The sequence below is a fragment of the Hypomesus transpacificus genome, chromosome 13, assembly GCF_021917145.1.
Source record: "Hypomesus transpacificus isolate Combined female chromosome 13, fHypTra1, whole genome shotgun sequence".
Lineage (NCBI taxonomy): Eukaryota > Metazoa > Chordata > Actinopteri > Osmeriformes > Osmeridae > Hypomesus > Hypomesus transpacificus.
The window spans coordinates 1250090-1277267 of NC_061072.1; the positions used below are offsets into that span (position 1 = coordinate 1250090).

Consider the following 27178-nt stretch of genomic DNA (forward strand, 5'->3'; position numbering starts at 1 on the left):
GTCTTTTACTCAATTTCCCCAATTCAATTTGTGTCCTGCAGTGAAAATCTAGAAGCTTCTCCCGATGCATACAGCTGAACTGTCCTCTACAGTTTACGGATTGTTCCTGACCGAGCCAGAGCGGGTCAGAGAGCACACGCAGAGCATTGGCATGGTTGGAAAATGACAACTGACAGTAGCCATGCAGCCTACTGTAGTATAATAACAGGGAACAATGACTGCCATGCTTGTCAGTAGCAATAGGAATTGCTATTCAGCTTAGCACTGGCTATGTCTATCACAGCCTGTTATCTCTGTTTCTCATCTATGGCCACTCCAGTGCCGAGTCTTTTCGACATACACTTCCCCCCAAAAAAGCACCACAATTCTTGTGCTCCTGATTGTGCAATTAAGGCACTACAATTAGAACTGTGTACTGTACAGCTTAGACTAGAATTACCATTTAGCAAAATGCCCCTTGCATGTTTAGGTTTTAATTAGACAACTTACACTCATATATCTTCCTCATAATGTGTGTTTCCTATAAATAAGACAGAGATATGCATACTCTCTGTGGTATCCCATCTAAAACTATACTTTACAAAGATAATTATATGTTTCAATGAACAGTGTTGTGCTGAAACACCCCCGGGCATGCCTTGAACTTGTGTCTGGGTGTAACAGCAGAATCTGCTACCGGGAAACGATGGGGAAGAGAAGGTTCCATCTCTGGGGAAGCATGTCTGTGTGCTGGCAATATTTCTTTAAGGTTTAAGAGATTGGAGGAGAGGATCTTTTTTTGGCAATGTATTGGCAATGTTAAATCAAAGTTTTCTGCCATTTAAGAGCAGTTTACAGCGTTACCTGGGGCATCAGGGTTTTCAGTTAATCTTTCCTTTCAGCAGGCATCCGTATAGATTCACGTAATGGCAGAAAGTCTGTCTCTCTTTGTCTGTCCAAATGTCCACCACTTTCAAAATGTGTATTAAAGGCAGACCTTTGAATCATTGAACATCTATATGTCTGAGTTATAGATGTAATAGCAAACAGCCCTGAACGAGACTGAAACAAGACAAACACATCTTTCATAGTTACCCTGAAGGAACTTCCCTTTGAAAAAAACATGGGTATCTGACTGTTTACTGTATCTTGTTGTTCTGGTCAGGTGGTGAGTCGAGTAGCAGCACAGCAAGGCTATGACTTGGACCTGGGCTACCGACTCCTGGCTGTGTGTGCAGCCAACAGAGACAAGTTCACTCCCAAGTCAGCAGGTAGGACCTCAATCTGCTTGTCTCACACTCCTCGATCCATTCCATGCCCAAAAATCCAACCCGGTGACCGATAAAGTGTGGGTGTTACTGTCCATAATGCAGTGTGAACCCACAGGTTAAAAAAAAGAATTAAACAAAGGCAAAGCTGCACAGTATTTGTTTTGTAAAATGTTGATAACTCCTGTCTTTTATGATCCTGTTGTCTTTGTTTTAATGCTGATACAATTGATGTGGACATCACGCCACATATTAATAATGCTGTTTCACTCTCAGAAAAAGACTGGCATGTAAAACCATGTTAAGGAAAACCCTATGTTAAAGGTTCTAGATACTACCCGTTTCAGATAAGTTAGACCCTTTAGGATCCAAACAGAACTCCATATTAAAGGTTGTGTCCAAAACCTTTTTTTCCAGAGGATTCAAGAGTATTCTACATTCTGTTTCTTCTAGCACTCTTGATTTCTAAGTACAATATTGCACACAGCCCAAATTACTTCTATCCAGTAAGAATATTTGTAAATACTGTGCTTGGACCATTAAGTCTGGAACTGAAAACATCCTCACGTATCCTGTTCTTGTACATTTGTCAATGTAGCCATAGATTATTTGGTCAGATGGTGACTGCCAATTACCTTTGTAATCTATCTGACAAAGCATAATGTAGCATGCAGAGAATGAAGGTGTATACCCTGTCAAATTCTCAGCAGATAACCATGGTTCCTGCAAAATATTTTGTAGTCCTTGAACACTTTGTGATTTGTGGTTTCCACCTGCTGCGGTAAAGAGGAAAATCTCATGTGCAATTGTTATGATGTAGATTTGGTCTGTGCTGTTATTGCAGCAGTCTAGGACATAAAGCAGACACTCACTGAACCTCACCTAATGTCTACCCTCTTCTTTGATCCAATTTTATGTTTGTATGAGGATTTGGATGTTATAATATAATTTCATGTCAGCCAGAAAAAGAAATCTTCTTCCAATTAACTTCCACTAAATTATATAATTCTGGATAATTCCATATCAAATGTTGGCCCCACTTTATGGGTTTATACAAGATTACTCATTGACTCTCAGTCTGAATAATTTCTTGCTACAGCAGTCATCTGGAAAGCAGTGAGAAGGCAGTCCAGACAGCATCCCAAAGTATATTTCATGGTCAATTATGTACATGCATAAATATTGTGAATGGTTGATTAGAAATACTAGCGCAAGCCTAGGTATAAGAAGACAAGAAAAAAACTACAAAGTCTCCACATTCAGGCTACAAAGGCAGGGCCCACACTGGCAGCTAGGAGACGGCTCTTAACACGCTACTCTCACAGGGCCCCAGGGGCAGGGTCTGTGCCCAGACATCCAACAGCACTGTTGCCCAGCGACAGAGAAGGGAGGGAGTCACATGACAGGGCCAGGATGGCGGCAACGGGTCGGCCATCCGACACCAGAGACAGACGAGTTAGTGTCTGCGATTTGCAGAGGAGGGCTTTTTGGACACGCCTCAGAATGTAGCAGAGAACAAATCAACTCAGGAATGCCAGATTAGTAGAGGGGGAAGAGAGGGAGATGGGAGGAGAGTTAGGTGAAGTGATTTTAATTGAATACTGTTCTTTGCATAATGTTGCTCTAACAATAATTCATTTAGCCTAGTCTGCCAGATTTCCTGGACGCCGTCCAAGCTACTAGCTCAGTGACTTCACAGTTCAGTGCTCCGAGCTGGGAGTTCCTCTCCACTCTATCACAAATATGACAAGAGCACAGCTTTGTTGCGTAACTTGTCATTTTTACTTTCAGGATTTAGACATTTGATTGTTCCACCTCTTGACGCACTGAAAGTGCTGCATTTTGTTCTCTAGTCATTCTCCATATTTGTTAACAAAAGCAACAGTGTTGTATGAACTGCGGCCTTGGATGTTGTCACCAGATCTGTCATAGGACGACTGTGTTTTGTTACATAGGGAGTGTCTGAGGGAAAGATGGGTGTTTTTCTTTTTTTTCATAACCAGAAGTTTGTTCTATGTGCTATTATGTCTTGTAATCTGTGATGCCATATAGGCTTCCAAGTGAGAGAGTCAATTTGCTCCAGATTTGGTGGTCTAGTGTTTTAGCCAGCCTTTCCGGTCAATACACAAATAGATTAACCTATTTGCTGGCCAGTTTGAACACAGTTGTACGCAGAATATGGAAGGCCTGGCTGCACACAATGGCTATTTCTATTCTGCTACATGAATGAAAGGGAAATTGCTGGAAAAAGAACTGAGGGAAAAGCTGAAGTGGTAGTATGACAAACCAATGCTCAGAAACACATTTAAAGTAGAGCTAGATTTTGTTTATCTAGTCATGATGTTTGTTTGAGACTAGTTTACAGTTTTGTTGAAAAGAGTAAGTTCATAATTCAAATATGAAAGATCACCTGAAACTGCACTTGCTTTCACCTCATGAAATGTATTGATGCCTACAAAATCTCGTGTATACTTTTATATTATATTCTAAGCATAATGTTGCATTGGAAACTGATTGAATTTACTAAAGTGGTCAAAAAAAGAAACACTAGACCAGATACATATCATTCATTTAACTTTGTTTAACTTTGAATGAAATACAAATAATCTCAATGGATAGTAAAAGATGTTGTGTCAATTATGGTATAGTGAGCCCTTTATAGAAAGCATTCTAATCTCATAGCCATTTAGTATGTGGGCCAGATTGCAAGGGAAGAGCTGGCTAAGGGGGAGGATCTGTCTGCAAATTGTGACCTCTTTGTGAATGAGATTAGCCTGCTCTATTAATCTGTGATTACTAGGACTGTTTTACCACAGAGCAAAGCCATGCACGTGGAATAACACTGCTGTCAAAGAAGGGGGGTTTTCATTGTGGGGATGAGTGCACATGGACCTCTCTCTATCTGAGGCAAAATCACAGCCTATGTAGGGTGGGTTTCATCAGCTCCAAGCATTCACTTATCAAAGACACAGCCCACCCCTCTGACAGGAGTATTGGTGCAGTCTGGTACAAGTGTTTTAGACAAAATGTTCAATCACAATTCTCCCTATGTGGTTCACAGTGGCACATTCCAAAGTGACTGCGCTTCAGCAAGCACTTGGAAATTCCTCAGTTCTAAAGAGCAAAAGAAGGCACCAATTTATAAGAGGGAGAGAGTAAATTTAGTCTTTCAGGTCGATTTATTTTTCCTGCACAGTAAATTTATTGTAAATATTTGCTGGTCAAATTCATTACTCCATGTCAGGGTGAATTCATAAATGTCTTCCCGTTCTCAAAAAAGATTAGCATAGCCATGTCTTCACCAACATTGTTTCTCATTCCTTCAGTGTATAGAGGTGTGTGTGCCTCTGTCTCTCATGCACCCTTCCCAGGGGTTAGGATGTGAGGATATGAGGTTTTATCTCAGGAGACATTTACAGTATGCTATTCTTTCCCATTGTCTGTTGTAGTTCTTTTGACAAGGCATGTTTTTTAAAGGTGTGACCTTAAATGTTGGCTTTCTGTTTTCTCAACCAGCCCAAGCATGAAACCCAGGAGCAGGTTTTTGTTGGAATGTTGTTAAACGTTTTGTCTCAAGTGTGAGATATTGAGAAGTCAAGAGGAGGATTACCTATTCTCAGATCACCAAAACCGTTTAGGCCTACACAGTTTGATACATTTCATGAACAGCAATGTAAATTAAAGCTGAGCCAGGATCCAAGAAGAGAAAGATTTCATCCATTATATTTAATGTGTATCCTCTCGACTATCCATTTCATAACCTTTATTTAACCAGCATTTGCCCATTCATACAATCAATAAGTAGCCACTGTTAAAGTCTGATTTTGGACTTAAACTGAATAATTCTTTGGCACTACAGTGGCCTAGCTAGGTCCACTGACTTACCAACAATGTTTCCTAGCAAGTATTTGTTTGTACCTGTTATACAATGTCAGGTTACATTAAAGCTCTTTCAAATGCAATTCTGTTCAAATATATCCCCTACTCCCGGTTCATGACGTTTCTTTAAAGGGGTTTATTAATTAATTAATGAATTATGAGGGGTGTAGGATAAAAACGAAAAAAGTTACTCGCTGATACTTGCTGTGTCATATTTACTCTGTGTGCCATGCTATTCACAACATGTGCAATTGCTTAGCAATGCCCATTGTTGTATTTTGATAAGCAGGCCTGTCACTGCATGATCCATACAACCCTGCACAATTACCTTACCCATAAGTAAATGCTGAATATTGTTTCTGTCAAATGTATTAACAAACCGAGAAAAACATGCATATTTCACATCCAGATAAGCCCCCCTATTTTGTCGATCTGAAACGCAAGTATCAAAACGCAAAGCGCAAGTAACTTTGTGGGCGTGACATCAGCTTGATTGTGATTTTGCCGGCGGGACTTTGCGCCCGGCGGAAATCTAAAAAGGGTTGGTCTGAAGTAGCTACATTACTAATATGTGTGGTTTAGGCGTAACGTGCAGTAAACCAATCAGAGCGTCATCTCACATTCCCTTTAAGAGCAGGCGCGCTTGTTACATGACGGATTGCTATTGTAATGGCGGATTTGCCAGGAGCAGTTCACAGCCGAGGAGACCGACGTTCTCGTCAGGGCCGTAAAAGATAGAGAAGTGACATTGTATCGGAAAGGCAGACCAGTTTTCTGCTAAATTGCCCGCTCATGCTGCTCATTCAAATTCCTATTCTTATTTTTATATATTTTTTATTTTTTAAATTGTTTAATTTTTGAATCGTTTAGTTCTTAGAATTAGTTTAACTATTGTACTTTTTTACTTACTAATATAAGACCCGTATATGTTTATTGTTTGCCCCTTCTTGCCACAGTAAATTCCGTGTTCCATGGCGAATAAACCGAATTCTGATTCTGATTGGGATAGGAGAAGAAACTCACCCAAATTAGCTTCTGTTAAACAGGCGTGGGAGGACATTGCCGCAGTTGTTACAAATCAAGTTCACATACATAGACATTTCTCATGAAAATATAATTCATCATTGACATGAAATATATGTAACACAGCCATACAATAAATTAAAACAATTAGCTTCGTAGGAAGAAAACCCTGGCCTCGCCAGCAGTGCGCACGGGCCAAGCATGCACCATTAAAATAGCATCTGATAAACGCGCCATTGACTTTAGACTACAGTTTTCCTGGTCTGTGGCGGAATTGTTTTTCTGAAACTGCAAAATAGCACCACGGAACGTTTGCGCCGGAACACGCCTCCTTTTTTTGTCGCTGAACCGCCCCCGGGAGCGCAAGGTCCTTCCCTAATTTACCGATGTGCGACTGTGGAGGGAAAAGTCCGCTTTGCGTCGAGTGCAAACTAGGAATGATACTTGCGTCGTTGACAAAGTAAATTGCGCTGGGTGCAAGACAGATCATTTCCAATATAGGCCTATAATTCATCTGTCATGAGCTCAGCTGATAGTAAATGCCAGTAAGGCAAACACAGTGGGACCTGAGATAAGGTGTGTTCAGTCTGTCTATGACTAGCCGTTCTGGCTGCCTGCTCATTATATTGCTATGAGGGGTCACTCTGCATTGGCTCATCATCTTCTATAAGCCAATCCATGCTGTGTCTCTGTGGAAAGGTTAGCTAGTGAGACTTCAATAGGAGAGAGATTGTTTGTTTCATGAAGTGGATGGGACCAGAATTAAAAGTACAATATGTATTAGCTTTGAATTACAGATTTCTATTATTTTATTTTTTAAAGGACTATTACAATTATTACAAACAAAAAGTATTTGATGGATGAAGTGAAGGATGAGGATATTGGCAGCTTCAGGTAATGTCTCCGTAGTTTACTGCTCCGTAGAAGTTGTTGTCGTGTAACATCATTTATCACCGACTCGCTCTCGCCTCACGTGTATGGAGTCTAATTTGCCCCTCCCACTCAGACAGCCCCTGTTCCAGCCACGGGAAGCCACCAACCTGCCTCCTCCCTGGCCCCTAATTAGAAGGACTAGTTTGATGGATTAAGTCAACAGTACGCACAGACAAGGGGGTAAAACCACCACTTAATGTAGCCAGCCAGAGAATTTCTTGTCTCTGCTGTTTTGGGAGGACTTGTAGCTCTCTCCCTTAACAAATGTTGCTTTAAATTAATTGATTGAGGCTTCTTTTACCCGTTGCTCTGGACCAGGGCCAAGATACAGGCTGTCTAGCACATTAGGCACCACCCCCCTTGCAAGTTTGAAATGTGAGCTGCCTGCGTTTTTTTTCTTCTCTCCCCCTCTCCCTTCTGGCGAAGTGGCTGTGGCTGCTTCTGTGTGATGTGTGTATTGGGAGAGCAAGCAATGGATCACTAGACAGAAACAGAAGATACATCAATAACAGCTGCATACATCCGAGGTGAGGAGATAAGCATTTGGTTCTCTCTCCCTCTCTCGCTGTCCTCCCACTCCCCACTCTCCCTCTTTCTCTTCCATCTCTCCCACCCCACCTCTCTCCCTCTCTCTCTTTAACCCTTTAGCGTGACAGAAGCCAGTTCCTTGGTGCCGTAGCAGCTATTTGTGGTGAGCTTTGCATCTTACTCTGATCCAAAAGCGTTCCCTCCTCAGCCTGACAGAGCTGTGTGAAGTTTCCTCTCTTTTTTTTTAAGCTTAACCCTGTTCTCCCTCCTCATTTTCCCTTGGGTGTTCATTGCCTGAGTGCAAAGAAACCGGTGGCAAGTACAGCAGAAGCCCATTAGCAATGACTCCATCTGTGATTGGTTTTGCCTGTGAAACTGAGAGACCGGCGATGAATAATTGATGCGTATTGTGCAGTGACTGGACAAGCAAAGGGGAACGAAGGGAAGAAAACAGAGAAGCTGTCCTTAGGACACTGAGGGGGAAAATGAAGGAGGGGGAGAGGAGGAAGAGGATGAGGTAGGGAGAGGAGGTAGAATATGACAGACTGAGGGTGTAAGAGTTAGAGAGAGGGAGAAAGAGATAGAGATAGAAAGCTTTAAAATAGCTGCTGGCTTCACTAGTGCAGAGATTAAGGTTGCCCTGTATCTGCCTTTGTTCCCAAGCAAATTCCTGATTCAGAAGTGTTTCTAGACAGATGATAATTTTTTTTTGTGCAGTAAAGAGTGACAAAATAAAATAGATGTGAGCGGGGAGGGACACAGCTCGAGTTGACTGAAAGCAAATCTGGTTGATAGGAGGGTGGCATTGTGGTTGGCGGTGGGGGGGGTGGGGGGGGTTGGACTCACTCACAGTGTGAAGCTGTGAGCTGTCACAAGGAGGAGGCACACTCGGGGGGGGAAGCCTGAGGGGTTGTAGGGGCAGATGAAGGTTGGACTGCTGGGTGGAACTTCACAGTATTGGACACTTGGGAAGGGGTGTCAGGAGGTGGGGAGGTTTTTTGTCTGGGGTGAGATTCGGGGATGGCACCCCGCTGTGCCATAAACTAACGGAATGGAGTTTGACAGTATAGCTACTGCCTCGCAGCACTTCGCATGATGGAGTTGCAACAGCTGAGTGCGTTTGACCCAGTTACTGCTCACACCAAAGGGGTCAAAATGGCCTTGATTATCTCTTGGGATTGAGCTGACCTACTTGAGGCAACATATTTCCGCCAGACTCTTAGTAGTTTAGCACTCTTTCCCGCCATATTATAACCAGCAAAGTTCAGCCAAACCCTTCACAGATGTCCCATACAGTAATCAACACCGTTTTAGATGTACAATCTGTATGGCTCAATCCTTCCAAGTGAATAACTACTCCAGACAAATAACTGTATGAGCAACAGGTTTAGATTTTTTTTTTCTGAACTGGAATCCATTCCTAAGCAGAAAATACCTCTAAAACCCCCATCAAAGACAATAAATGCTGTACAAAGATCCAATCAATCACTTCCATTTCACTTCAAAATTCACCACCACTCATTTGCAGAGTTCTTCCACAGTATTTTAACTATATTTGCTTTATTGTATATTGTTATTTACCCTCTCCTCATCTATCTACTACCAGTTTTAAGGATAATCACACATCTCTTTGGAGACCATCCATCAAACTGGCTAATGTATCTTAATTACTGATTATGGGAATCATCCCATAAGCAGTACGGGATAATATGTGTGTCTGCGACTTAAAGGAGGTCCCAACATGCCAAGACAAGAGGGAGTTTTGCAACTGACAGTCTTGGCAACGTCCAATGTCGCGCTGTTGGAGTTATGTAACTGCATCCTCACCCGTTCCTTAGTGTATTGTGACAGGCCCGGATGCCACACTAGTTCTTTATATTGGAGCCCTATCCCCCCCCCCCACACACACACACCCAACACCTACCACCACGATGCACTATTTTGACTTTGAATACCAAGTGAAAACAACGGTTATTAGAGAGGACCGAGAACCAAGACTGTGCCTAGACACTAGTATCAGAGGATGTTATTTCCATGTACTGTTAATGAGACAGAAGTTTAAAGAGGGGAGGCAAGCTCATCCACTGTCAGGTAGAGATATCTCCCTCCCTGACAGAATCCCGTCTTTGCTGTACGTAGGAGGAAGATGAAAGCAAGGAGCACACATAAACCACTCTCCTGCTTGTTCATTCCACTAGGAAACAAGTTCTGGGGAATGCATCCAGTGGGTGGATCATTTAGTTGCTCACACTCATTACTAGTTTGACAGATGAACTCATTTGCTCATTTTGCTCTATTTTCCTCAAGCCGTGGGTGAGTAGAGAGGGAAACCACTTCATGGAGAGCTAATCAAGAAGAGGTTGAGTTAGATACCTGGGAGAGTGAAGGGTTGACGGTCAAGAGGCACTCAGTGGGGAGCCAGGAAATTAGACCAGGACAATAATCAGGGATCACATTTGAATCAGATCTCGACAATACCATCAAACGAGAGGCAACTTTTTTTCGATGATTATACCATGTTTCGGCTCACTCTTTACATACATGGTCATGTTTTCTTGTGTAGGGCCATTAGGTTGGGCAATCAGGTTTGAAACCTAGTGTCACTTCATCGGGTGCTATCGTAGGGCATTCTGACAAATGTGCAAGTGAACTGGAGTCAGGGGCGCCGCCAGGAATTTTGGGCCCCATTAAAAAAAAGTTTATAATTTCTATTTGTTTTTCAATTTTTTGGGGCACCTGTCAGTCAGGGGCCCTTAGAATCGTCATAACTTTTCCCCCCTATACAGGGCTCCGGACTGGAGTCAAACTTAGGATACCACGACAGTGCATGTACACACCCCATGTCAACAGCCATTTCAATCTGTCAACTGGGATTGAAATGGGGTACCCTACAACAAACCAGTTTGCGTTGGGTGCCTTCATGCATCCTTACTGGAAGGCGCCCCTCAAATGCTGTGATCCGCTTTCTGCATTATCGTAGTAAAATGTTGAATTTGAACCCCCCACAGAAACCAACACCTGCAGGAGATGTCAGACTGACTCAGGTACTTGTTATGTGTCAAAGTCCTGCACAGAAAAGTCATCTACACGTTGGCTGGATTCACCGTCATCATCCCAGTCTTTCTTTGTTTCTGTCCCCACATGTAGGGGTCGTACAAACATACAAAATAGTGTGTGCTTCGGATGTGCTTTCTGAAGGGGAAACAGGCTGGCTAGGCTGCATTGGCTGCTGACCCCTTTGTCTGTGGTGGATGTGATGAAGCATGGTTGTTTACATATATTGTTTCATCATTTCACTTTTGTCATAGCACTCCCACTTGTGTATTTATCATTTTAGATATTTTGGGGTTGGGATGTACTTGTCATAATGCAGTGTAAGCTATTCAAATGACAACTGCCAACCTCCTTGGATGCTAAAAGTCAGCATTTCAGAACACGGTTACACACTCAACAATGAAGGTCTACTGCCTCTAATTCTACTAAGGTTTGATCAGGCAAGCAGATCCCTAGAAAAGGACATATTAACGATATGGCGTTATGTTAACTGTGTGCTGTGTGTGGTTCATCAGAGTGTTGTAGTGTTTGTACGACTCAGGCCCGGCTGCACATATGGATGGTTCTAATGAGCCTGGGGGGGTGCCAAGACGATACCCAGCCTCTTCAAGCGTTTGTGTTTTCCCTCCACTCCGAAAGTAAAGTTTGACCCCATGCCCACTGTGAAAAGGTCACAGGTGATTCAGCCGCCAGCGTGTGCCACCGTGGCACTTCTGGCCCTTCCCGGGGGGGGGGGGAGGGGGGGGAGGGAGGGAGGGGGGAGGGAGGGAGGGTGGCCCCAACGCATCTGCTCCATCCCTAATTAGTATCATTGTGGACCAGGGCTTAAGGCTCCCTCCTTCGTTAATAGCAGCCTGTTGCTCGGGGAAACCGTCTGGCTCCCGTAAGCAGCTTCTTTGCAGGTCAGCCACTCTGATAATCTGGTGACAGAAGCGTGCAAATGCAAACACTCACTTAAACGCACACAGGCAAACAGACACGCATGCTTTATCACACAAACATTGAAACACACACTGCACTGGGCACGCTTGTTGACTTTAGAAGCCCTTGCTCTTGTTGTCAAAGGTCCAAGGTCTTGGACTTGAATTAAAAGTAAATAAAAAATATAAACAATATTACATTATGGTTTCGGTTTGTTGGTGAAATACATAATATAAACACATTTTGAGAATTTCAAGTTCTGTCCAATAAATGTCATAGTGTTCTAGTGGTGTTCGTGGGATTCGCTGGTGTATTTATGATAAAAATGTTTGTGTGTTCTTGGAATGCATCTTTTCCAACGACACATAAAAGATACTGTTGATGGCTAGCCTGATTGTATTGAATTAAGATGCTACGGTTTGGAGGAGTTTTACTCCCAATCTGCTTACCCTTGCAGGGAAAGACATGCATGAACAGATTTAAAATTGTATTGAGGTTGCGGGGAGGGGGGTTCTGTGTAAGAAATTAATTCTTTATAGGGGGGTGTCAAAGCCATAGATTTCCACCTTCATGTACATACACAGAAAAGCTTGCCCTGTTTTTAGAGATTTACGGTATATAGGAAATGATGTCCCGAAACAGTGGCCTACTCTTGTGTAGATTGGTTGTTTTACTCAGACCAATACTCTGCCTTTGTAAGTGTTAAAAACTTGTATTTGATTTGCTTGTTCTTAAAAAGAATTCAAACAGTCTTGTAGAATCCAAATCTATCTTTTAGTGTCAAGATAATCCTCCATAAATGTATGTGAATGTACTTACATTTCAATTCAGGATAAATGTCTTATTTTAGAATATCTTGGCTCTCATAAGACACTCATCTAGTCAGAAGTCCCAGAATTCTTGTCTGTCTTTATCTGTATGGCATTTTAATGCATTTTAATAATGCTGGTACTGTCATTGATTTATACACTTGGGCAGCCATGTGAGGGAGCAAAATCCATTCAACAGAATGTTGGTCTATTTGAAAAACTGTTTCTAATCTGAGACTGCCAGTAGAGCAACAAAGAACACAGGATGTCAAAGCGGCAACCTAAATACACTAAATCCGAACCCTTCGCTCATTTCACGTCACTCATTGTGCTGCTTGCAGCCGCATGGCCACATATGTTCTGGCTGCAGTAATACCTTCTTGGAACGCGGCCAGGAGTTCCCTCTTGCCGGATGGACATGGCACGACACTGTGGCCGTGCGGCCAGCAGGAGGCTGTATTTAAGCTAGGGCAGATCTGAAATGGGCCATAAAACCGAGCCAGCAAGTCTGGCTCACCACAAGGCTATGGGCCTAAGTACTCATTGACATGGCTCCAACATCACTGGGTTTCCAGTGAGAGAGAGAAAGAGGGAGGGAAGTAGATAGGAAGAGAGGTTGTGTACAAAGATGGGCCTGGATAGATTTAGTTTAGATTAGTTTGTTTTATAACAGTGAGTGCTGAAGCTTTAAAGCAAATATTTTAGCCAATGCATATCAATGTTACCTATAGAAATGTGTCCTATTACTGTTAAATATGTTCTCATATCGTATGTGACATTATTCAAAATCAGAATCAGAATGGGTTTTAGTCGCCATGAAAGTTTGCACAGACAAGGAATTTGCTTTGGCAGGAAGGTGCAAACCTTAAACATATAGAAATCTAAAATTTGAATATGAGGACTAACTATACTAAGGGTGCATAACTAGCAATACTAAGTGGAATTAGAATTAAAATAAAATATAAAATATAAAATAAAATATAAGTTGCAGTAATTTACAATATAGAAATACAAAAAATACAAATTGTCAAGAAAGAGGCTATGGAGACCTTGTATCCCTGGTTACCAAATGCATTTCAGGATGCAGGATGCATTTCACTCATCACTGTTCCTGGACTACAGGGTTTAATGGTTTGGAGGGCCCTGTCTGTTCCAGTGGCCAAGGAAAGTACCATGTAATTATTTTTTTTCACGCATGCACCTCATCCCTCCTTCTGGAGAGCTAATTACCTTAAACTCACTGGACATTTTAATGAGATGGTAAATCTCAACTACTAAACTATTCAGTGACTCGTTATCAGTAGAGTTTGAATAAAGAAAATGTTTTCCTGTTAAGGCTGCAGTTTGAGAACTTACTAATGTTGTTGTACCAAAGTTCTACCTCAATATGTTGTGGGTGAGTGAGGGATTGTTAAAATAATTACAATTTCTCCAACAGGGATGTAGACCAATCTGTGGTGTCCAGTGTGGACTGAGCTCCACCTGTGGTCACGTACCACATCATGCTCTCTCCTATACCTATATATATATATTGACACTGAAAGGAAACTGTAGAGGAAGGCAGTCCCATATGGCTGGGAATGGCGATAGTCTGAAATTAATGCTTCACATGGCCCCTTAGGTGGATTTGGTAACCAGGGATACAAGGTCTCCATAGCCTCTTTCTTGGCTTAATTGACTTTAGCCTGCAGGACTATTCAGACTTAATCAGATAGGGAGAAAGACAAAGTCAAAGAGAGAGAGACAAATAAGCTTAAAATAAACTGGGTTCCCTCAGAAATTACACAGTGTAGTTTAGGTTCACCAGAAGCATTCTTTATTAGTTCACTAAGGTCTTTCCTTTTTTTTACACCTAGGCCTCCAGGTTATGGGGCTTTAAACTCATTGTTTGGTTTGTTTGTGTTTATACTGGCATGCCTGCTTTGTTGAGTGACTACATTATTTCACGCAGGCTGATTGGATTAACCATTATTGCTTGAATATGACATCAGTCAGAATGTGTACAATTTAGTAGATGGGGCTGGACATGTGTATGTGTCTGGTGCAATGCATATTGAGGTGTGTGTGTGTGGGGGGGGGGGGGATTGCCAGGTGGGTGACCACATCCAGGGGCCTTGGGTTGATTAGGGAGCAGGTGTCTATTTGATAGACCAGAGTGAGAGAGGGACAGGGGGATGGAGGGAAAGAGGGAGGGATGGAGAAAGGGAGGGGAGTTCACTCATTGCATCTGCCATACCTGCTGCCTGCTGAAATCCCCTGCCAGAGCATGGTGAGAGAGAGAGCGATTTACACTCAGAATTAGAGTTTAAAGTAAAGACCTCCATATGATTATAAAGATGTGTCCTCCCCTTCAAATGCTTTCTACTCGCCCTTAGGATTTTGCATGAAGTTCTTTGTTTTTGGTTAAGGAAATGTGTGTGTGATTTGTTTCCATTTTGAAAGCCATTTTCTCTGGAAACAACTAAAGGCTCACTTGTGTTTCACACACTCTCCGACACTAAGCGGGGGAGAGACTGCATTATTATTGGGAAGGGCATTGAACAACTGTCAGGGAGGCAGTTCTCATAATTTGTCATGTCTCCCTAGGGCATTATGACAGAGAGCATGGCTGGAAGCTACACCCCAGCGCTGAGCCACCCATCTAGACCCAGCGTGCATTAATGCCCTTCACTCTAGCTGACCATCAGGCAAGGCAGCAGCACCAGAATATTAATATGGCTCAGACACAGCCTTGCCCCTGGGGACAATCTGCAAGGCAAACACTCTGAGCTTATGGAATACACAACTAGTAAAGCACCGAGGGCCTCATGTACGTACATTCGCAAACGTAGCGTTATTTGCGCCGTGACCAACCCGCAGATTGCGCACGCTGTGATACTTCAGTTTACGTCGTAGGCTATTTACAAAACATGGTAATCAGCGCCTTTCTCCGCCCACTATACCGTACATTGCGAGCATTTAAACGTGCAATTGAATGGGCCTCCTTTACTCATTTTATCATTGATCAGCCACCAAAGTCAAAACAGCGATGACTGTTTGAAATGATCGGATGCCAATATTTGTAATGTTAGGGAGGAGTTTAACCACTGCTGGAATGGAATGTGGATGCTGAGTTGGAGATTCGATGTCATCTTTGATTTCTTCCAATAAATGTAATATTTCGTGGCTGCTTAATGTGTAACGCGTAATGATTTTGTGTTCACTCAACTCAAAAAGTGTGATTCTTGTGGCAAAAATCCAAATATGTCTTCTTCTTGCTCGGGTTACGGCTGCCATTTCACCAGGAGGCATATGCGCATCCTGGTTTACGCCTGCTTTTAACAGGCGGAGAATTTTCACCGCAAAATAGAGGTGCCCTTTCACAGACGGTTTTTGTACATACCGCGGAATACATAATTAGGCGCACTTTACGCATACCCTCCGATCTCTTCATGGGAATCTCACCTTGACCCTCCCGTGAATGCATATGCGTGACACAGAAAAGCGCAATTTGCCATTTTCAGTTCCCGCGACAGGCAGTCTATGTTTGTACATACCTCGCCATGCTTTTACGCGCAAATTGCGAAACCAATACGCTAGTGATGGGAAGTTCGGTTCTTTTTACTGATTCGGTTCTTTGAATCTCGTTCAGTAAAATGAATGAATCTTTTTTCGAGTCATTTGTTCATTTCAGGGGGGGGGGGGGGGGGGGGGGGGGGGGGGTTGGGGGCTAGGGGGCTATACGTCCACTGCAAAGGACGTATAGCCCCTATACGTCCACTGTAGGTTAGTGCATGACATGTGCACCAGCAAATACTATTTCAAAATAAATTCCTGCATTAAAATAATGTATCATGAGTTTGTATGATTTGGTCATGTATTATCACACTAGCATTTAATTATCACGTCAAACAATTACACTGCACTAAACTGTAAATGTAAAGTGAAAATAACAAAACCAGTCAGTATGATGACTTGAGCGAATATCATTCATTCACGTCTTACTAAAACAGCGGCCACGCGGAAGGGAATAATGAAACTGTTTCCTCTACTAAAAAATACAATGCGGGTCACGTGAAAAAAGGAACCAAAGACTCGTAGAAAGACCGAGTCGGGGAAGGAACTAATCATTCGTTTCCTCTAGCTACAGAGCCTATGCAGGTCACGTGAAAAATGATCCAAAGACTCGTAGAAAGACCGAGTCGGGAAAGGAACGAATCGTTCGTTTCCTCTTGCTACAGCCTATACAGGTCACGTGAAAAATGATCCAAAGACTCGTAGAAAGACCGAGTCGGGAAAGGAACGAATCGTTCGTTTCCTCTAGCTACAGAGCCTATGCAGGTCACGTGAAAAATGATCCAAAGACTCGTAGAAAGACCGAGTCGGGAAATGAACGAATCACTCGTTGAGAGGACTCCCGAGTCCTTATAAGGATTCGTTCAAAATGAACGAATCGTTCACGAACGACACATCACTACAATACGCCTGAAGTAGGCGCAAAAGCGTTAGTACATGAGGCCCTGAGTGTACACTTTCACTTGGCAGCTATGTTGAGCTTCTAGCCATCACAGCCATCCTAGCAGGATCAACTACAGTCTGAACAGGCTAGGCTATGAAATCTCTCCGGTATTCCAGCTGGGATGCTACTTTGATGGCAGACCACTAAATCTTCCACTAGAGAAGCACCTGATACAATTATCTGCAATTTTTGGAATGACTTGTAGTATTTAGTCTGAAGGAACAGATGAGTCTAGGCTATTGAAGAGACTGGGTGTGGGAAGATAGCATAAGAGAAACAGCAATCCTTTTGTGTTCGTCCTCCTGGCTGTCCTAGGAGAGTTTTGGGAGGAGAAGGAAAGAGGAGGAGGAGGACGTGTAGAAGGAGGGATAGATTGTGAAAGCTCAGAATGGGTTGGCCCTTTTCAACCTGTCATATGAAACCTGAAGTTGATCCTTTAACTCAATGACAGAGCGCCTCCCCTTTAAGCAGGTCTGGCTCAGCGGAGGTGGTAATTTTGTGGGGCGATAAGCTCTTATCTAATGGTTGGGTAGAATAATTCCCCTATAAGTGTCGGGGCGGGAGCTTGTCCCTCTCAACTCAATATGCCGTGTCACTGCTCAGCTCCCCGGTCTTGCAGTGTTGTTGATTTCTCTGCTTTCACCGCGCTGCATTAAACAGTCCATGGGCTGGCGGCGGCGGTTTGAAACGGGGATACGCAACCCTCCTGTGGCAAGTCTCTCAGTGCCGCGGTTTGGGGATAAATTGTGGAGACATGTTTATCAACACGGCGGAGGTGCAAGTTAGCCCTTGTTGGAAAGAATAATGGTGTCTAATTGAGCTGTAACATGCTGGCTAGTTGCCAGCCCCTCCAATTGAAATCTCTCTCTGTCAAAAGGGGGGGCCCCCAACAGCTCTGAATGGTGTTGTTCTGAAATGCTTACCCTGCAGTACGGTAGCGTTATGGTGCTTGAACCAGTGTGCTGTAGTAGACCCGTCATAGATAGCAAGGCATATTAAATGCAGGCTAGTTCATTGGCTCCTCACAGCCTTTCCCTGTGTGTTTTATAGGGTTATGTTTGGTGATGGATGCCTGAGGGGTCTGCTGTGTTGTCAGATTCATTCTTTATTCTTAGCACCAGAATTGTGGCTCTAGTCTTAGCACCAACCCTCATCTTCAGCTCCAGCCCTCAATTCAAGTTCAGCCCCCATTCCAGCCCCAGCTCAGATCGATGCTCTGAAGGAACCATGCAGTCTGTCTCCCGGCACCTGTCTTGCCAAGAGCAGGGGGTAAGGGGGGGGGGGGACCCAGCTGCCTCGGAGCCCGAGCCCCGTGCTGCTTTTAAAGGAGAGGGAGGAGGATTTGGAGGGAGGGAGAAAAGAAGTGGAGGAGGGAGGGGAGGAGAGGGAAAGAGACTGCTGGTACCATCTGTACATGTCTTTTGTATTCCAGCCCTCATCTTTACACAGAGAGAGGCTGGTGTGCTCAGTGTTCTAATGAAAGGAGAGGTGCCTTTTGGGGGTGAGATGCACAGCCATAAGTGGGCTGAGTGAGAGGATAAGGTGTGTTTTTGCGTTACCGTGTGGTTGCATTTTGTGAATTTTTGTGTGTGTTCACATGTTGTAATTGGCCACAATCCTCTATGTTGAGGACATCTCACATCCTAAGTATGCTCATTGTGTGTGTGTATATTTATGTGTGTGTCTGTATGTGTGTGCAGTTTACCATACACACGTGTTTCCAAATGTCAGAGTTTCATGTTTATTAAGAGAGACAGACGCTTTTGTTTGTTCCTCCTTCCCATTATCTCCATTAGCCTGTTCTCCTCTCTGTCCCTCTCTCATCCTCCCTCCCTGCCTTTATACCCTTCCATCCGTCTCTGTTTTGCCATCGCTTCCCCTACTCTCTCACTGTGTCATGGTGGTGTAGGGGTCGGCCCTTCTCTCTGGCAGTAAGGATGTAATTAGCTGTGACGACTGGTATGAGGTAAGTCAGCTGTCGTGTCAACGTGGCTGCGTTCTGGTCTGTGACTGTGAGTGAGTGAGTCACCACTGTAGTGGAAAACTCCCAGTATTCTGCTTCACCCCGTGTCTTAGCCCCAGAAATGCTGCTGCTGTGAATCCCAAGAGGGGGTGGCTACCCTCTGCTTTGATTGGATACACATTCCCTTTCTTTATAGCGCTGGAGTGAGGAGGGGAATAAAAATTGAAAGTGGGTCTTTTGTAGTTGGCATACTGTTAAAGATGCACTGCAGATGAAAAGCATGATTTGATCAAACACTCTACTGTGGTTCAAACACCACACTGGTGTAGTTACCTAACCAAGCAGTACCTGTAGGTAGGGTTGCTGCCCATTCAAGGGGCCATAGTGACGTCTAGTGGCCAGAGACGATAGTTTGGTTTATTTGAGGTCCGTTTTCTTTATCACAAGGATTTTATGCATTGCACGGTCAGTTGGGCCATTGCATTTACATTGCTGAAAAAAAATCTCTGTTGCTTTAATTACTTTTTGTTAATGTTTCATCAGCGCTTCCCCTCACACACATTCATTCATGTCTCAATGGGATGCCGAAGTAGAGGGTTGTTTGTTTTGTAAAATAGACTGTATCAGTGTTAACATTCCCCACAGGAGTCAATAATCCCATGGTCTTTTTTTTCTCCATCTCCATCAGCCCTGCTATCGTCCTGGTGTGAGGAGCTGGGACGCCTGCTTCTCCTCCGTCACCAGAAGAACAGACAGAACGAGCCCCCTGGCAAAGTACCCATGCAGACCCCCATGAGTTCCATGAAGCCCACCCTCTCACATGGGTCAGTGTGCTATGTGTGTGTCTGAATGTGTGTGTGTTGGCCCTGTGGAAAGCCTGTGCTCTCCCCATGAAGCACACCATCCCTCATGAATCAGTGCTCAGACACACTGTCTACCTTACTACACAGAAAACAGGGTCAGTTGAGACTATCGGTACCTCTTCACCTAGATTAGATATCATGTTATTTATCCCAGAAGGGAAATGTACCCTAATTCATCCTAGCCACAAGTAGTTAATTATTAAACATGACAGCATGGTTAAACACAATAAAAAAAATATTTTGCAATACTACCATAAACCATTTGTATTGCACTTTTACTCTTGAAAAGGAAATGTACAAACAGTGGGATTGTACTAACCATACAAATCACAATGAACCGTCTGCAAATATTTGCCTCTGCATATTAAGTCAACCCTGTAAGTCAACACAATGCTGTGTCCGTTCTCTGCAGTGATGGGTCCTTTCCTTATGACTCGGTTCCATGGCAGCAGAACTCCAACCAGCCCCCTGGCTCTCTTTCCGTGGTAACCACCGTCTGGGGAGTAACCAATACCTCGCAAAGTCAGGTGAGCCTCACAAACATCCAGCAACTCTGAATTGCTGAGTTTAACAGAACCTCAAGGCTCCAGCCCCGTCAAGGACATACATTCCATATCGATCGACAGACAACCCTAAACCTAAGCATCTAACATAGACCATCTTTCTCTATTGCTATCTCCCAGGTGTTGGGTAATCCGATGGCCAACAACAACAACCCCATGAACCCTGGGGGAAATCCCATGGGGTCAGGCATGTCTGGGAATAACCCAGGCCTGAACTCCCCCCAGTTCCCTGGTGGCCCCCAGCAGCAGTTTCCCAACAAAGGCAGCTCCAACCAGACCTACATGCAGCAGGGCATGTACGGACGCCCCAACTATCCTGGGGGAGGTGGCTTTGCTGGAAAGTGAGTGTGGAGAGACCAGATTTGGCATGGGCCCTGATGATGTACAAACCATGTTGTTGTATACAGAGCTTTTGTCAAAAGTTGGTTGGACTGTTCCAGGGAGGGTAAATCCATAGCTTACATAGTGGATTTATTTTATTTTTCTTCTTCGCAAGTTACCCCGGGGGTCCAAACTCTGGTCCTGGTGGTATGGGCATGCCTCCCCACTCCCGGCCGCCCTCAGACTTCACCCAACCGGCCGCTGCTGCTGCTGCAGCCGCTGTGGCCGCTGCTGCCGCCACGGCAACGGCCACCGCCACAGCTACAGTGGCTGCTCTTCAGGAAACACAAAACAAGGACATGAACCAATACGGACCGGTAGGTTCAAGGCTCAGTGAGTCTCTTCACCAACACAAGCTCTAATAATCCAAGCAAAATGGGAAGCATTCATATATAATTTTTTTATTAAATCATTTGAATTATACATTAGAATGTCAAAATACATTTTATTTACTTTTCCATCATTTTCCAGAACTGCTTAAATTATTTTGATATTATGCTGCTGAGTAGACTCTATGGCCACAGCAACCAAATTGAAAATGTTGTGCCATTCGGGTATTTTTGTCTTTCAGATGAGTTCCTCTTTCCAGATGGGACCAAACCAGGCATATAACAACCAGTACATGAACCAGCCTGGGCCCCGTGGGCCCCCAAATCTCCCCGGAAATATGGGAGCAGGCATGAACACATCCAACATGAGTGGCCCCCCTATGGGCATGAACCAGCCACGGGGCCAAGGCATGGGGCCCTTCGGGGGGCACGGCCAGAGGATGCCCCAACAAGGCTACCCAGGACCCCGCCCTCAGGGCATGGGCATGCAGGGCATGAAGAGACCCTATCCTGGGGAGGTGAGAGGAACTGCATCCATAACCAGAGCCAACAGTAGATGCAGGAATAGACTGACATTATTTGCCCTCCGGGGAAACCCTCAATACTTACAACTGTTAACTTACACAATTAATGTCTCATTTGTATAATTGTTTGTTTACGGTTGATTTGTTAGTGTATCTGATGGCTTGTGTTTCACCCTGTGTTTTCTCTCAGCCTAACTATGGTGGGCAGCAATATGGACCAAACAGCCAGTTCCCTAACCAGCAGGGGCAGTACCCTGCTCCCAACGCGTCCCGGCCACTCCCCTCCCCCAACTACCCCAGCCAGAGGATGCCAGGCCAGCAAATCCAAGGCCAGTACCCTCCTCCAGGTGGTGCCATGGGCCAGTACTATAAGGTGATAACACAGAGCAACAAGCACATCCCATGGGCTGACTGCAAATACAAACCAAATTACTTTTGAATCGTCCATGAGGTACTCTCTTACCCCATAGATTAAACCATCTAAATATTTTTTTATTTTGCAGCAAGAGCCATTCAATGGCCAAAACAACTTTTCTGGGGGTGGATATCAATACAGCCATGGCAATATGAACGGGGTAAGTCTAATTGCTTTGTGAGACTTACTATTGTGCCCCCTGAGGTGATATCCTGTCTATCCTATGCTCTATTTGATTCTAATTGATGTGGTTTAAACCTGGTTGCAGCCTCCCAGACCAGTGGGTAACTACCCCCACTCCCCAGTGCCAGGCAACCCCACCCCACCCATGACCCCAGGAAGTAGTATCCCTCCCTATTTGTCGCCAAACCAGGACGTCAAACCTCCATTCCCTCCAGACATTAAACCAAATATCAACGCACTTCCTCCACCTTCAGGTTAGCCTCTATGTTGGGTGGGACATGATCTTAACCATACCACTAATGTCCAATCCTTAATCTATTTCATACAGTGCTTGAACTCACAGTATAATTTCAATCACAAGCCTATTACATTAACTGTTGTATGCCTCTGTGACCTGTATATGCAACTCCTCATATGTATCCCCCCTCCTTAGCCAATCCAAATGAGGAGCTGCGTCTGACGTTTCCAGTGAGGGATGGGGTGGTCCTAGAGCCCTTCAGGTTGGAGCACAACCTAGCCGTCAGTAACCACGTCTTCCATCTTCGGCCCACCGTACACCAGACCCTAATGTGGAGGTACGAACCAGGCAGAGCCATGTCAGGAAAAAATTGAAGCACATTCCAATTCCATCTATGTGCACACCACTACCTAACTGACTGACACCACACACAGCAAGTCCTGCAGGACCAACTTTAATGGACCATAACAAGTATTAACACATATTAACAACACAAGATTTCTACACAGTCTCAGTCATTAGCAAGACCATATTGACCGGTAACTTGCATCCTCCCTTACAGGTCTGACCTGGAGCTACAGTTCAAGTGCTACCACCACGAAGACCGACAGATGAACACCAACTGGCCGGCATCTGTCCAGGTTAGCGTCAATGCCACACCTCTCACCATCGAGCGGGGCGACAACAAGACGTCCCACAAGCCCCTGCACCTGAAACACGTGTGCCAGCCAGGAAGGAACACCATCCAGATCACTGTCACGGCCTGCTGCTGTGTGAGTGCTCACTTTGACTGTATCACTGCATGTCCTGCTAACATGTAGGTGTAGGTCTTCTTTAGTTTTAGGTAGTTCCAAAATATGTGTGTCTCATGTATCTCTGTGTTGTTTCATGTAGCCACATGGTCCTAGAGGAACATTGTTTTGTTTCACAGTGTACTGTACCATGTATGTGATTGAAATGACAATGAAAGCCACTTGACTTGAAATGCAAAAAACGGTGACCGTAATGGCGACCATAATAATGAAGATCTCTCCACAGTCGCACCTGTTCGTGCTGCAGCTGGTCCACCGGCCGTCAGTGCGCTCCGTCCTGCAAGGTCTGTTGAAGAAGAGGCTGCTGCCAGCAGAGCACTGCATCACCAAAGGTGCGGCCACCCCTGGTCCCTGACACAATGAGTTTTCAAGGGATGAATCTTACTTGACCCCATAGATGGTAACCGTCTCTTTCTTTTTTTCTCTCCATCCCTTAGTCAAGAGGAACTTCAGCAGTGTAGCGGCATCCACCGGGAACACTACACTGAATGGAGAGGACGGCGTTGAGCAAACAGCCATCAAGGTCTCCCTAAAATGTCCTATCACCTTCCGGCGGATCCAGCTGCCAGCCAGAGGCCATGACTGCAAACATGTCCAGGCAAGTGTCATGGGTGGGCTACAGCTGCTTTTGGCACTAAACAGTTAAACAGTTTTGTGCAGTAATGTGTTCACAGGTAAAAAAAAAAATATATATATATACATATATACACCCTAAAATATACCCATTTGACTGATGTTCCACAGTGTTTTGATTTGGAGTCATATTTACAACTGAACTGTGAGAGGGGAACATGGCGATGTCCTGTATGCAAGTAAGTGTCTTAAACTCATCTGTGTTTGTCAAAATGAACAACTGTAGGTCACAAATAACCTTCCAATGATAGTGTCATACACCATACTGATTTATCCTTTTTCTTAGTAAAACAGCGTTGTTGGAAGGTTTGGAAGTGGACCAGTACATGTGGGGAATCTTGAATGCCATCCAAAAGTAAGTCGAAATGTCAAACCATATATATATTCTCCCAAAATCAGACAATTTAACCATTTCCACACCGCCTCTCTAAAACCTGACACCAAACATTGTAACTGTGTGGACCCAGCTCGGAGTTTGAAGAGGTCACAATTGACCCAACGTGTAGTTGGCGACCTGTCGCCATCAAATCGGACATCCACATCAAGGAGGACCCGGACGGACCTATGGCCAAAAGGTTCAAGACTATGAGTCCCAGTCAGATGATAATGCCCAATGTGATGGATATGATTGCTCAACTAGGCCCAGGGCCATCACCCTACCCTTCTCAACAGGGGGGCAACAACAGTGAATTTGGTAGCCAAGGTAGCAACGTTTCCATTCAGATATCATATTTTCTTATAAAAAATACCTGATTTAGTTGAAAGTAAAGTGATTTAAATTGGTTGTGTTTGTTTGTTTGTTTCTGTGTACATAGGCAACAATTACCATGGGCATGGGAACTTTGACTTCCCCCATGGGAACCCTGGTGGTACTTCAATGCACGACTTCATGCATGGCCCCCAGCTGTCCCACCCTCCGGACATGCCTCCCAGCCTTATGGCCCAGGAAAAGTCTCTCTCCCACAGTATACCTGACACAGTGAGTTATCTTCAATGACACACAGCTAAGAACTAGAGATTTACTGTATACAGGACAGGTTAGCTTCACCTGCCATGGGACAATGTGGTCTGAGACTATGCTCTCTACCTCTCTCTCTCTCCCCACCCCTTAACAGATACCTCATCCTGCCAGCACTGATCAGTCCCACAGCTCGTTGCAGCAGAGCTTACACACCTCTCACCCCGGCAGCCAATCAGGGCAGCAGTTGCATCTCAGCGGGCCTCCTCAGCCATCGCGTCAGGCTCCGCCTCCACAGCAGCCTGGCCCTAACAGCCATCCCCACGGCGACCTGACCTTTAACCCCTCCAACAGCTTAGAGGGCCAGGTTGGAGGGCAGGTAGCCCCTGATATGCCTGAGCCTTCCTTGGATGTAAGTGTTAACGATCCCTTCAATACAAGCTATACTAATTATTGTTAATTTGTGGATTTAGCCAAAATTTAATCAGAATGGCCAAACATTTATTTTTTTGTTTTTCTTTTCACAGCTTCTTCCAGAACTGGCTAACCCTGATGAGTTGTTGTCCTACTTGGACCCTCCCGATCTCCCGAGCAATAGCAATGACGACCTGCTCTCACTCTTTGAAAACAACTGACAGTCCAGAGACAAAAAAAACATGCACACACACAAGAACTGGCCGGGCTGCCTGGAGTCCACACACCCCAAACCTGGGACTGATGCTCATACTTGACAAACACAAAGATGCACTCCCTTTCTCTTCTTCCTCTTGTACAGTTTTCATTCTCAAACCGACTGAACAAGGTTTTAAAACTCAAACACATGGCAGTGTTGCCTACCTGCTCTTTGCTCCATGGCGATTGCTATGAACTGTGCAGCTATATTCTATTGTTTTTGTATATCACACACTGTGTGCACATTAGGAAAGTGTTGTAGCATTTTTTTATTCCAATTTTATTTCCTGTTCAGATTTTTTTTTTTTTAAACCCTGTCTTGAGCTAATTTATGTCCACATCGTTTTTCCAATTTAGGAGCCCCCTCTTTTTAATCAGTCATTTAGTAACTTGCTCTTTTTTCCAGACCGGTTAGTAACACTGTTTCTGTTTCTCTATGACGCATTTTTTCAAAGCACAAGGGATTTTGTCAATGCAAAAACAAATACATCTAAAAGGGAAGTAAATTAGCACCTAAGTCATGAAAAGAATGAATAGACGTCTTTAGGTGAGCAGTCTCCCACCCCTCTCAACCCCCCATCATAGCAATTTTATTACATTTTTTACAGCTTCAATTTTTTCATCCAACTTCAGTTTTTGTTTGTAATTTTGGAAAGGAGACACATCCCCGCCATGAGGGAAAAGAGCGGTATAGGTAGAATGGGAGCAATGCATCGCTGAGGACGAATGCAAACAAGGGTATCAACTTTTGGGAAAGAGGTTCTACTCAAACTAACTCACACAGACATGGCAGTTCTATCCTAAGAGCCTTTTTGTACTGTTTGGCTGTTACATACAGTATTGTATGTAGTTTATAATCCCCTAGTGAGAGCATCTAAGGAAAATAAAGGGGTACTGAGAGAACTACTTGAAATGACCTGCTTATAGCTAGGACTCACTCCTTGCTGTTTTCTCTGCATGGGCCCTGTGCTGCTTGTGTTCCCATTTTTGCAAAGTTGCGTCTCTCTTCCTGTTGAAAATGAACTGTAGTATACAAAGTGCATGTGTGCCAAGCCCTTGTCTAGTGGTATTCCAAGTAGTAAAGGTAGTGTGTGTTTTTTATAAGTTGCTTCCATCCTTCTGTAGTCTGATTTATTTAACACTAAAATGTTGAAGGGATAAAGCTAATGTCAGCTGTTCATAGTATCTGCATTTTCTGGTGATATGTTTTAATTATGTTTGTTTCTTTTCTTTATTATACATTGCTGCAAATTTCAACTATTCATCAACCATTGGGATCTTGCTAATCATCACCAAAGTTAGGGGGAATGGTAGCCTTAGAACCAGACAAATCTGCAAGCTAATTTTTATTTACTCTGGCAGAATAGCAAAATACACATTTGCAAATTAGTCCGACAATGCCAGACTAGGGGAGTGGAAGAGATGAATGAATGTAGTTATGTATGTGATTGTCCGGGTGAGCTGGCATGTGTGTGAGTACCTGTTCTTTGAGCTATTAAATAAAACAATTATGATTCATCCATCACTACTGTTAAAAGCCTGGTTTTTAAAAGCAGTATTGGAGCTGATATTTTACCACATTTGTTTTCAGTTTCACTAGAAGAGTACTGTTCAGTATGAAAATGTATTTTTTTTAATGAAAAGCTATTGTAAATATCAGTGTGAATATTTTTGTATCTTAATAATGTTTGTTCTTTGTGTTTGACTGTCCAACTTGTCCACGTATCCCTCCAAACTCCACCATTGTCAGTC

General features: G+C 43.9%; 1 protein-coding gene across 2 annotated transcripts in view; it reads left to right on the forward strand.

The window, feature by feature from the left end:
• LOC124475374 (zinc finger MIZ domain-containing protein 1-like) overlaps positions 1–26951 on the forward strand; it is a 90306-nt gene extending 63355 nt beyond the window's left edge. The window contains exons 5-23 of one of the 2 annotated variants that reach the window (XM_047031920.1): positions 1145–1250; positions 19544–19679; positions 20131–20245; positions 20402–20622; positions 20778–20979; positions 21234–21509; positions 21706–21888; positions 22019–22090; positions 22199–22367; positions 22547–22688; positions 22914–23124; positions 23390–23495; positions 23601–23761; positions 23908–23975; positions 24083–24151; positions 24264–24499; positions 24612–24775; positions 24912–25166; positions 25282–26951. In XM_047031920.1, the coding sequence (XP_046887876.1) occupies positions 1145–1250; positions 19544–19679; positions 20131–20245; positions 20402–20622; positions 20778–20979; positions 21234–21509; positions 21706–21888; positions 22019–22090; positions 22199–22367; positions 22547–22688; positions 22914–23124; positions 23390–23495; positions 23601–23761; positions 23908–23975; positions 24083–24151; positions 24264–24499; positions 24612–24775; positions 24912–25166; positions 25282–25389 (3000 nt within the window). In that variant the 3' untranslated portion in view covers positions 25390–26951. Of the gene's footprint in view, positions 1–1144; positions 1251–6597; positions 7610–19543; positions 19680–20130; positions 20246–20401; positions 20623–20777; positions 20980–21233; positions 21510–21705; positions 21889–22018; positions 22091–22198; positions 22368–22546; positions 22689–22913; positions 23125–23389; positions 23496–23600; positions 23762–23907; positions 23976–24082; positions 24152–24263; positions 24500–24611; positions 24776–24911; positions 25167–25281 lie in introns of those variants that run through there. The other variant, XM_047031921.1, reaches the window with a different exon arrangement.
• Positions 26952–27178: the final 227 nt, after the last annotated feature.